Source organism: Ammospiza nelsoni, chromosome 14 (genome assembly GCF_027579445.1).
Source record: "Ammospiza nelsoni isolate bAmmNel1 chromosome 14, bAmmNel1.pri, whole genome shotgun sequence".
In the NCBI taxonomy this organism is placed as follows: domain Eukaryota; kingdom Metazoa; phylum Chordata; class Aves; order Passeriformes; family Passerellidae; genus Ammospiza; species Ammospiza nelsoni.
In genome coordinates this window covers 12,690,747-12,703,774 of record NC_080646.1, presented here as the reverse complement: position 1 = coordinate 12,703,774, position 13,028 = coordinate 12,690,747, and the positions used below count along the sequence as shown (strand labels likewise).

General features: G+C 36.0%; 1 protein-coding gene across 2 annotated transcripts in view; it reads right to left on the bottom strand.

The window, feature by feature from the left end:
* The window catches only part of UNC13C (unc-13 homolog C), a 121,442-nt gene extending 108,928 nt beyond the window's left edge, over window positions 1–12,514 (bottom strand). The window contains exon 1 of one of the 2 annotated variants that reach the window (XM_059482281.1): window positions 9,541–12,514. In XM_059482281.1, coding sequence (XP_059338264.1) covers window positions 9,541–12,511 — 2,971 coding nt within the window. In that variant the 5' untranslated portion in view covers window positions 12,512–12,514. The remainder of the gene's footprint in view (window positions 1–9,540) is intronic. The other variant, XM_059482279.1, reaches the window with a different exon arrangement.
* Window positions 12,515–13,028: the final 514 nt, after the last annotated feature.

Below are 13,028 nucleotides of genomic sequence, written 5' to 3'. Positions count from 1 at the left end.
TTCAATCTTGGAATTAAAATTAACAGACCTGAGAAAAGTTTAACTTTACATTTTTATCAACAGTCATAGTCCAGTTTATTCATTCTATTAGCAATGTTGTCACCTATAACTTCTTAAACAAAATAGAAATTAATCATGCAAGACAACCAGTTTCTATACCCAATTTTCTGAGGAAAAAACAAATCTATAAAGGATGTTGAAAAGCCAGAGTTTCTGAGCATGAAAGGTACATTAGTAATGAAGATATGGAAGTCAGGACAGACTTTGCTTTCGTAGCTTGTGACACCATCAGAAATACAACTGGCTCTATCAGTCAGCAGAGGTATTTCCATCAAAGAGGTTCAGGTGATTCTGCTCCCCAGTCATAACCTTCCTTCAGAAGTCTCGTGTCATTGTTTCACTTCTGCACTTTTCTGAGCAGCAGAACAATGTCCCAATACACTCCCCTTTCTTTAATGACTGCAAATATTCAGTTCTCCACTCCGCACCATAGCACAAGAACTGTAACAAGGTTCTAAAAATCTAAACTGTTAGGAAATCCTAGGATCAAAATTAATCAAAACATTGATTTTCCACTCTTGTAAGAGTGCATTATTGCACAACACCAAATAGGAAAAATAATTAAAGTTCATTATTCTCTCAAAGTACCATTTCAATATTTAATTCTGAAAAATGGCTGCAAGAACGTCAAACTGACTGATAATTACGTTGTTCCTGGAAGCAAAGCCTTCAGACAAAATACTTGCTGGAATTAGATAACAATACAGCTGTTCCATGAAAATAACATGTGTAAAGTACCCACAGTCAGAAGTAGTTTTAAGTCTGAGATGGACAATTTAAATTAGCATCTATTGCCAAGAAAGGGAAATAAAAGATGAAAACCAGGTTTGAATAAATTAAAGAAGTAGATTGGCCAAAACAATGACACAAATTAAGTCATGCTAAAATAATAAATGCTGCACCCAGAAGCTATTGTTGCCACTAGAGAACAGAACATTACACTGTGTAAGCCCAGAGGATGTTGTATTGCTGAAGCTTATTCTATGGAGATTGCGTATAACGCTTGAAAGATAATATTAAAGCTAGCACATCATAAGAGATGAGTGATGCTTGTCTGACAAAGAGAAGGTCAAACTTGAATAAAGCTTGGTTGACAGGAGAAATACAAGAATTGCTGCTAGCACTTTACTAGCAGTGATGTAGAAAAATTACTAGCGGATACATGGAGAGTCAAAACAGGAGGTCAGTTTGGTGAAGATGAAAACTGCATTTGTGTCTCTAATAATAAAGTGGTCTGCAAATCTGAAACAAAAGGACATGCTTTAAAAACATTGCTGGTGTTTAGAAATTGAGTCCTAGTAGACTTCTAATGGCTTTGTTTTCCATTGTTTTTCAACAGCTAGTAGACACTTCTACCAAATTCTAGAACTTATCTCTAAAACAGTAAGTTAAAGACTGTTGTGAGAACTGTTTTATTACAGAATGCGGTGAGCTCAAAAATCTACCATTCTCTTAAAGAAAGGGCTCTCTTGACAATCTCTGGCTTGTTAGAGTGATGGTAGGAAGTAAAAGTCAGCAGGCATTTTAAGCACTCTCTTCTCACACCAGAAAGCATTAAAATGATAAGACATAGATTATTCAAAAGGGATGAAAAGGCATATTTTATCCCCCTCAATACATGTGGTAACAGTATATGCAACCAAGTAATTAATTATTTGCTGTGAAAACAAATAGATAATTGATTATTGCAAAACTTTCTGCATCACAAAGTTAACAATGCCACAAATGAATCACTATATCATGGTCTCAGCTGCAAGCTGAAGTCCAATTGGAATACTTCCAAAGAAATCCAAGCAAACAGTCCCTTGGTTGGACAACAAATGTGAGAGCAGTTCCTCTGGACTCTAACAAACAAAAACCATGTTCCTCGGTTCTTCTTGCATTGAACACGAGGATTGCACTGAGACATGCAATCTAGTTTATCCTGACAGCACAGACACAAGTGACAGCAGGGTTGGGATGTTCAGTGGCAGCCTGGGACAGAGGGGTGAGCTGCTGTCCACCCTGGGCCACAGAGAACACGAGGGCAGTAGCAAAGGGCTGAGTGCCATAAGAGCGGAAGGTCAAAGCAGTTGGTGACAAAGACACAAGTGCTCACAGCAAAAATGTTTTGGGGCATTTACTTCATACTGCTTCTATTTTTGGCCCTAATGACTGAAAGCCCATTAGCTGCTGAGCTGCTGAGCACATCAGATGTGATCTTGAAGAGCAACATCTGGCTTGGTTGCATCAGTAAAACACATAGATCCCACTCAGCCATTCCAGCGATCAAAGCAAATGTGGCGAATTGGGAAGACAAAGATTTGCTTCAAAAGTATATCCCTGTTGTAAAATAAAATGATAATGGAGACACACTCATAAGTCATATAAATATAGTACTCTTAAAGAGCAAGAATAACACGTACAGCTAGGATCAGAATGCAGTGTCTGAGAAACAGACATATATTTCACAGGATATAATATTCATAGCTGCTGTTGGCATGAAGTTGTTTCTTCTGTGGAGTTGTTTCCACTTCCGAGATAGGTTTAGGAACTATTTAAAACAATCTCAAACACGTTTAAACATTATAATATTCAGAACCCCCAAAGTAGAAGGCTAAAAAATTTAGATTAGCTAAGCTAATTTCAAGACTTACAGCAATGAAAAAAAAATGAGTCAAAGTATAATCACATACAAAATAAAAAGATGACATCAAGCTAATAACACTACTAAGATAAGACAAAGTTATCAGATTTTCTTCTGTTGATAAGAAACTATCTTAACAGATACAAGAAAAGAACAATATTTGAAATAATATGATTAGCATTGAACCCTTAAAAATGGTTATTTACTGTCATCTTTTATGTTATAGGTAAACTCAAAATCAAATTACAGTTTTGGCTCTGCTTGAAATAACAAGTTGAAATAATTATGCCTAAACACCAAAGAGAGACACAGATATTAGGAACTCTAGACTGGTACACTGGAATTGAAAGGATGACTTTGCTTGATAGGACACTCATAAATCCTTCTGAAATCCTCAATCCCTTTTTATAGTTAATAGAAAAAGACATGTTTCCTTGTCCTTTACTTTCACGGTTTTTTAGAAAAAGAAAATTTCACCCAACCTGCCTTTAACAGTTCCTAAGGAAAATTCCCCTACTTTATGTTTGCAGTACCCTCCTTGCCTTATGTATTCAGAGGAGCACCAGCTCCACTCTGTTTTTACAAAATGAAACAGGAAGAGCTACAGGATAAGATTTAAAAGTGCATTTTATAAATATTCGTCTCTCCTAGTTCATTTTTACATTCAATAATAGTACATCCATCACATCTGACTTTCCTTATTCCATCTTAGTATATATGCAGCTGAAGAACAAGAATTCCTTTGGTGATGCTGCAGCTGCGCTGGTGATATCCAGAGCTATCCATAGTTTATGGGCCTGTGACAGCATTGACAAATCACTTGCTGCTGCTCCAATAATCTACTCCAGAGAAGCTACTTGAGTGTCAGTCAGCAGATTGCTCTTTGCCACTACTAATTTAGCAAAAAGAGATTACAGTGGTATTTTCTGTGGTATTTTTTCTAGCTAACTTGTATCCTTGTATCTGTTGCACACCATATTCTTTATCATAGCATCCAAGACATTTTTAAATGGCTCTGTCATCAACACAACCATAGGTCTTGATTTTCAGATTTACTAAAACTTATCTTGCAAGCCATCTGAAGAATACTCCCAGGTCCTCAAGGAAACAATCCTCATGATTAGCAAAATTCTGTCAGTATCAACAATAATTTTGCATCAGCATTAACTAGAGAGGTTTTGGATATTTCCTTCTATTTTGAGTTCCTGAGAGACAACTGTGCAGGTGTTCCACTGATCACCTAGAAAATGTGCACAAAGAAAAAAACCTGGTACCTGTCCTATGGGAGTAATCAGAATTTCCCTTTGACAGCAAAACAGAGAATCTCTTATACACTCAGTTGTAATACTCTACTTCACTAATACATGAGAGGAAGACTTGAGCCTATTTGTAAATTCACATTTTCCAAGTCATTACATTTTTTAAATGCATGTCTAGATATTTTTTCAGCCTGATGCTTTAACAAGATTCCTTTATCCCAAAGCTGCATTCAAAAATTATGCAGTGTTATTTCCACTTCTAAAGCACAACAATCTAAAGAAAATGCTTAAATATTTTGGAAATAAAAATATTTTTCATTCTTGATGATGCAATATTGTGTTCATTTTCCCAGCAAAACCAGTATAAAAACTCCTTGGAACTGACATTCATGGTCAGCTTTCCTCTCAGCTCTAGCAGCTTTAAATCTGTTTAAGCTCAAAAAGAGCACACAAAGTGCATGAATATTTATCAATCGACATGAATTCCAAAGTCAGTTAAAATAGTGTTAAATGGCCTCCTGTTTTCATCAGGAGGAGAGTAGCAGAGACTTTCTTCATTTATGGAGGAGACCAGCAGTTTTAGCAAATCACTTTACTTAAAAACAGAAGTCATTCTCAAACAGAAGAGGCTTGGGGTGCTCTGCTTTGTTGGGTTTTTTTTTTTTTTGGTTTGTCTACTTGCTTTTATTAAACAGCTAAAATACGGATTTCTGCCAAACATTACTGATTAAGGATGTTGGGGAGGTGGGGAGTGGGGGGAGGGGTGTGGTTTGTTGTGGTTTTTTTGGGTTTGTTGTTGTTTGGTTGGGTTTTTTGACTTTGTTTGGGGTGTTGTCTGGGTTTGTTTACCCGGTTGGTTTATTTGTTTTTTATGCTTAAAAAATAGGTGGAGCTATTCTAGGAAAAGGGATCTGGTAACAGCAGAATTTTTTGAATCTGAGACTGTTACACAAACGTTGTTGTGACATACATTTCCCTGATGTAGTGCACACTGATTTAGCAGGAGTTACTATGCTAAATTAAACTGTTGCTCTTCAATCTATTTGGTTACTATCCTGTTTACAAAGAGACCCAGTATTATAATCTAAGTTTTCCTGATAAGAACAAATGCTGTAACCCCAGAATTAAAACACAATAAGCCAGAAGAACACTATTATGTCTCCTGGAAGAGATATTAAACAGGTTTTTTAATCCTTTCACTCACTTAACTAGTGGGGAAAAAGTACAGACTGTGTAGCAAGCAACTGATGCAGAGCATCCTTTCATGAAGCACCAACTTTAGATTTGCTGGTGAATGTAACTACTTGCTTTTTCTTCACAGACAAAAAGATGGATGTATCATCTTCATGACTAAATGATTATATTTCCTGCCATAATTTTTCAAAAGCAACCTTTCTACAGATCTATTAATCTCAAGCTGGACAGACTGCCATTTTCTGTTTTAAGTCTCTGATATCTCTTTTCTCCATCAAAGGACAGTAGAGAAATAGGAAGGGAAGGGTATAAAGACTTATGCCTGACTCCAGTGAAACCAGTAGCAAGAAAATAATGCATTCACTTTCCTGTGAACAAAACAAGCACAGGAAACTGAGTCAAATCAATCTACCTTGGTTCATCAGCACCATCCTGATTGAATTAATGGAGTGGTTAATAAGTCTTTAGAACACTATTTTACCTCCTGTAATATTAGTAGAGGATTTTCAGAGTGCACACATACACATGTGAAAAAGGAAATGTGGCTAACCAGTCTGGGTGCATGAATATTGTATTTATCAGTTTCTACCCACATAATCTGAAAATGTATCTTGTGTCCTCCCATCCTGCACAACTACAGCTTCTTATTGCACCACCTCCCCCTCCCCCCCAAAAAAGGGTTAAAGACATACATCATTTTGTTTACCTGACGAAAAGACAGACACAAACATGGTGTTGAAAAAGAAAACCAAAACAGTTGAAAAAACTGGATTATTACATTTCTGTGGTTCATTATCATTCCCAGTACAGCACCAAAATAGATTCCTTAACTTGCAGTAATCTTGTTTCCTCAGTACACATCTATTAAAATGTATGGTAAGAGTAACCATTTCTCCTCCAGCCTGCTTACACAATACATTTGTTCTATTGTGACCATCTTCTGATGTAAACAGAGAAGGGAAGTTACACAGATGAAAACTCTCTGCCTTTTTACATTATTTACACATGAAGAGAAGAGCAATAGATTAAATAACCTTCTGTTGAAAAGTATTCTGTCCCCAAATCCATCTCTTTACAGATGATACATTAGGTGAATATATATTAATTTTCCTTAAACAATGCAGATGAACTACATCAGCCACATGGAATGCACAATCAGTCCTTATATTAATGAAGTAATTTATCACTCTCATGAAAAAAACCCCAAACAAATCATAAATAAACAAGATGTGGGAAATCAAACAAAACCTTGTATGAATAAATACTGTGGCTCCAATGTTTTGAAGCAAAATAAAAAATCTTGAGGCTTGATACTGCTGCTACTTTTTATTAACTCTCAGTGTTTCTGTCTGGACTATTCTTTCCCAATGAAGCAAAGATCAATTGCGTTTGTTCCATCACTTTTTCCCCCCCTCAGACTGTGCCTGACATTAGAAAGATGCAAAATGCCACTGGGCTGAGTGCAGGAAAAGCTTCTCAAAAAGATCACATAAAATAGTGTTTCATTCATTACTTTGAACAAGGTGAGGCTAAACTTCCAGGCAACTTAGACTGTGGCCATAACTCAGCTTCAAGCCTCTTTAGGGGATTCTGGGTTTACATTAGCACACACCTCAATGGTATAAAGTAAGTCCATACAGTATCAACTGAAAGCTGCATTAGTTCAAGACAGTTTAGATTGAATTTTTATTTATTTTATAAAATTTATATTCAATTTTTAGCAACAAAATACTTGAAGAAATAAGGTGTAATGAGAACAGAATGTGCTTAGATTTCAAAGAATTCCCAAAACATGAAAAACTGTACTTTCACGGTAACAAAAGCAAACTGATTAAAAAGGACTGTAAAAGATAAGACAGGGACAGAATGGAAGAAACCATTAGGGAAAAAGAAAGCTAGAAAATAAAATACGAGGACTAGAACAATGAATAAAAGTGTTAGTCATTCTCAGTTACAGTGTACAAAGAAACAAACAACTAGATAGCATTTCTTTAATTTTTTCAAGCCACCGATCCCTCCACTGATACACATCCATCCAAGCAATGTCTCTATATCCTTACAGAACTTTAAATCTGAGGATTGCTCATGTACTGCTCATGTGTCTTCTCATTCGTATAACCTAGTCATCCCAGTATGACTCCAAAAACATTTTTAAATAAATAATACATAAGCAATCAGCCCAGAGTGTGTTTTTCCTCCAGACAGTGACAGAGAGTAGGAATATCTTATGGGGTTCTTGTACACTAACAAATTATTTATGTACCAAAGATTTATTTACCTTACCTTATGCATTACTAGAATGAAAATCATATAATTCTAAAACTTTCTTTTGTATTAAATTGGAGAACTAAAACTACAATATTATACAGTTCTACCTCTGCTTGGACAGATTGTTGTCTAACAACTCTTGCTTACATGGAGGGATGAAACAATTCATTGAAGAATAGGTTGTGTTTGGTTATATAATGAAGATTAATTCAAGGAATTTTTTCTCTTTCTAGTGCTTTTCCATCTAAAAGTAAGAAATCTGAAGCTGACTGTGAATCAGTTACAGGGGTAAGAGAGTAATAAGACCCAAGTAAAAGTAATGTAAACCCTAGAACAGCTATTAGTCACTTTTAAAAAAAGTTGTTATTGCTCCAGCAAATATTAAAATGAAGATTGAATACCTCAAACAACTATTTGCTTAAATGACAAACTAAGTATTCTCTGGACATGCCTAATTACATACATAAAGAAGACAAGGCAGGTTGTCAAAAATGAGGAGTTAAAAAATATGCTTTGGGAGTTTTGAAGAAGTCCTTTAAGAACTTATTTATAAAATGTCTTTTCCTAGACTGTGCCATTCAAGTAATAAACAGAAATTGAAGGCGTTTTGCTGGGTTAAAAGAGGAACATACATTTAATTCCTAGAAAGGATAGCATGGGATGTATCAAAGTTAGTTCTCATTTTTTAACAACTATTATCTACCAATACACACAAACATACAGACTTTAAATAGTAGAACCAATTTGAGTGTCAGAATTTGGGGTCTTCCTTGTGTGGTTCCTGTAATTAAGTCCTGAGACCAGTATATTCCTATAGTACTGTGACTGGGTAAAATGAATGTTGTTCCCTTCTCCCTGCCTCACAAAATCAGGAAAAAGTAATGAAAATCCTAGTTATTGATAGCTGTTCATTCATATACACACCACCTAGTATCTAACAGAGTACTGTAGAAAAACGGCCGCAAAACACAAGTATAAAATTGAGTGTCATTATTTAAATGTAAAATAGACTTTAAAGTAATCTCTACTACTATCAAAATTTATATGCATTTGTAATTGACTTCCAAGTTGACTATAGATTTATTGTAAAAGTAGTTCATGTACAAAAAGAAACACCATAGTAGCTCAAGTTCATTACTACTAAATACAATCTTTGGCTAAAGGCACAGTTTTTCATCTTTTTCCCAGGCAGATAAAGGAAAGATTCAGTCAAGGTGACAATTACCATCTGGCTAGCTACAGTCATTGTGATGCTCCCAATTAAATGCACATGCAATATTATACTGAAATGTTATTAGAGTTACAGTCAATGTTTACATTGAATATCACCATATTTGTATATTATTAGTATATTACTTTGTCTATTACTAATAATTACTTTGTATATTATTAAAGTAACATATATGACTGTCTGCTTTGAAGTCTGATATTATGGAAGATAGAAATAATGAAAAAATCAGTGTGAAACCCTCCTGTGAATTTAGTTCCTTCCTAAAGTAACTTCTTCATACACGGGTGCTACTATTTACACTCTTGTCTTTCTTCCACACTCTTCTTACCTCATTTTGGGGACTGACTACTCTTGAGAGCTTGTTGGGAGTACAAATAAGGACAGAATCAAAGTAAGAACAGACATAGAATCAGTTTAAACTTTTACTCTTGTAAGTATGTAACCAGTTATGGGTTGCATATTGGATAGAGAACACTGCCCATCAGGATGAATACAGAACCAACGATGCCTTGAAAACTATAGAAGAAAGCAAGAGTGTAGCATCTGAACGCTCTGTATTACTCCTATAAACACATTTATAAAACTATGAGGAAACCAAGAACAGTATACTATTTAGTTCTTTTTAAGACTTAAACCTTGTGAAATTTAATTTTAAAGTTACTGAAATTCAAAGAAATATAGTAACTTACAAACATGTCTGACTAAACATATTCAGAAAGATGTTGGAAATTTAATCTTTTGATTTCTATGGAACTATTTTACCCTCTAAACAAAACCAGACATAAGCAGATTTTTTTTCTGCTGAATTCAATGGGAGCATGAAAAGGTACCATACAAAAATCAATGTCCAATTCTAATGAGAACAATGTTTTACTTAAAAGACAGTATTAAAACACTGTTACCTCCAGCAAGGATCTTCTCCTCCAAGTCATTCATTTGTTTCTTATATGCTTTTAAAGCAGCTTCTTTAAATGATGGTCGTATTCTTTTTTTCTTTGGAATTTCAGTGACTTCAGTAATCACCTCTGGGACATTCTGATTTTCATCCTCCCTTATTTCTACTTCAGGAACCACGTCACTTTCAACTTCTAATATCTCTTCACTGATCACACTGTCAAACTGTGTGTCATATTGTTCCTCTGGTAGCATTGCATATGGAGTTTCATACAAAGACTGGTCCAGTTCATACTCTTGGACCTGCTCACTAGTTTCACTACTATTAGTTCTATTTTCTAGTTTAGCAAGGACTTGTTCCATTACTTCTACATAGTCCGTTTCATTCTCACCAGATGGTTCAATCAATTCTTCCTCATACTCTGCTTTGTAGCAATAAGGCTCAGCATAAACATCAGAATCGAGCGTTGTACTTGATTCATTTGCAGTAGACTGAGACAGTGTTCTAAACCTTCCCATAAAAGATGATCCACTGTCTTCATACCCACTTAAGCTTTGTGTACTTTTATTCCAGACTACTTCTAAAGCTGACTTAGCACGCTGAAGCGTAGATCCAAATTTAGGAAAGCTGAAAGTCTTATCAGAAAGATCTATGCTTAATCGGCTGTGCCATGATTTAGGGGCAGTTTCCTCTGAGTCGTCACTTGGTAGTTCACTTTGACTTCGATACATCATAGGCAATTTGTTTTGATTCTGATAAGAGGAGATAGAATTTGTTTCCTGATAATCATCGTATTGACCAGTCCACTGACTCTGTGTTTCGCTGTCAAGGCCCGGACAAGATGGAGAAGTACCATCCAGAGTGAAATCATAGCTTTCAGTATCATACTGGAGGTCAGAACTTTGGCCCTTTCCAAAATCTGTCTGTTGGTCTGAAGGGCTGCTCATATCATACACAAAAACCTCCTGCGTGGATGAGTCTAGGCCCAAATCTGCCCCTTGTTCCAACTGATTCCAGTTTTGCCATGGGGAAAGATCGTCCTGTAAAGAAAGCTGACTATCATCATAATGGTTTATATCTCCAGATACATGGATTATTCCATTGCTTACTCCACTATCAACAGTTTCTACGTTCCCTGTTTCATTTTGCTCTGGATACTGCTGCATGTCTTGGGCAAAAGTCTGTTCCTGGGAACTGCCATACCAGTTCAGAGAATCATCTTGCCTTCGCTGCCAAAGTTCTCGATCAGAGGAAGACAACAATGAACTGCCATTTGTTCTGCTAAAATACTGATTTTCTGAAAAATCCTCAGAGTAAGACTGACACAATTTTGAGAAATCTGATTCTGAACGGCTAAGCTTTGGTGTTGCAAAGTCATTCTGTAAATGCCATAAAGGAGTCACATCTGAATAATAGGCCTTTGATTGTTTTTCCATAGTGTCAAATTCTGGTGACTGATTGTCATAACTTCTGTGTGAAAAGGTGCTATTGTCAGCAGTTCTGTCAAGGTCTTTAGTGTTTGGGGACTCAGTAGTCCCCTTTGTAGTGCTTGTTTTTATGTGAATTGCTGATTTAGATATTTTTGCATAACTGTTCTTATTTATATCTGATTCCAAGTCTTTATCACTGTCAGGTGACTCCCAGTCATGCATTTTAGATTTTGTCTCCACGGTTAAATGTTTCATATCCATGCTTTCATATGTCTGAGAGGAAGGAAGTCCTCTTTCTTTCTTATCTTTTATTTCATGGGAAAATATATCTGTAGAAATTCCAATGCCAGTTCCCTTAAGTTTATAAGACTTTTTCAAAATCAAATCTCTCTGTTGCGATGACTCAAAGTAAACAAGAATGGGTCTTGGCTTTGCATTTGGACAGTCTCTTTGCTGCCCAAGCCTTTGGGCAAACTCAATTTTAATGGTGCTTTGTGCCTCTGAGAATCCCATTTTTTCTATTAATATTTTGTAAACTATGCTTTCAGCTTTTTCAAGCCGCTCTTCAGGCACATTTAGAAACCTAAGACTTGCTTTGTTTCCTGGGTGGCCTATCTGCTTAATGTAGTCATGTATGTCCCGAGTTTCTCTTCTGGACTGTACGAATCCAGTTCGCAATTGTTCAATTTCATTTTGCACAACTTCTACACTACTAGAAATTTCATCAATTGATTGTTTCAGAGCATTAACATGCCCTCTTAATTCAGAGAGTTCTGTTTCAATTTGACTTATTCCCTGAAGCTCTTTAAAGATCATTTCCATAACATCGTGGGTTTGGCTAATACAACCTGTTGAACTAAAGCCAGGTTCAAGAGTGTTTGATTTCTGGTGACGGCCAGTTCTGTCCAGAGATTTACTTCTTAACCCCCATGTTTTCTTCCAGGAACTTAGCTCTGAGTCTGATGAGACACATTCTTGGCTCTTCTTCCATTTCCTTAGTTTTCGTAAGGCTCCCAGCTTCAGTGTGTGTAAAGTGCGCTCTCCATCCGAACTTCCATCAGAGGCTGCAAGGCTGCTCAAGCTTTTCCTGTTGCGTCGCACAGGCATTGTGTGGGATAAGTATTCGCTTTTCTTGCTATTGGATTTTATTTCACTTAATGACTCAGAACAAGAGCTATCATTTGAAGACAGGTCTTGAACTATATCTTCATTATTAGTGTTTGCTACAAAAATATGCCTTTGCAGTCCATTGGCAATAGCAACTCTGTAACTGAATGTTGGAGAAAGTGAAAATTCTCTATTGCTTTCCTCTTCTTCAGTTGATAAGTTGCGGGCAGATGGGCACTTGGCAATCTTTTTAACGGTGCTTTTTAAAGTATTGGAAAATTTTGGATTTTTTGTTTGTCCAATCTGACTTAAGTCTTGTTCCTTTTTGCTCTGACAACTCTCTTTCCTTTTTGTACTATTTCCCGATTTCTTTGTAAACATTCCTTTGCAAATCTTATATATGTAAGATGAGATCAGGCCCTTGAAGAGAGCAGAAACCATGGAGCGCAATTTACATTAAGATGTTTCCATAAAACACATTTTTTGATCCAGAGAAGTATTTGTATCTCCAAGAGGATCATTGGCAAATGTTTCAATGGACACTATAGCCATAAAAACTACTGATGCTCTGGAAGAATGTGACAGAAAAATTAAAAAAAGAATCACACATCTGCTTGTTCAAAATAAAATCCTGAAGAGGTTTTGTATGTCTTGCAAAATCTCACTGTGTTGCACATGGCTTCTTGAAGTGTCTAAAAAGGAGGGAATGGCATTACAATGGCTGTCAAGCAAACTTATCATTCAATAATACTGATGATGTTTTAACTAGGTTACAATGAAAACACAGATGATTCCCCATAATTGTCTGAATAGATTTTTTCATGAATAATTGAAGCTGAAAACAGGCAATATTGTTAACAACAATTAATAAGCTATACTTATTTCCAGGCTTCTTCACCCAGTTTAATTCTCTGACTTTAACAGAGATATTCAGTTTAAAATGCTCTCTGCCTTCTTT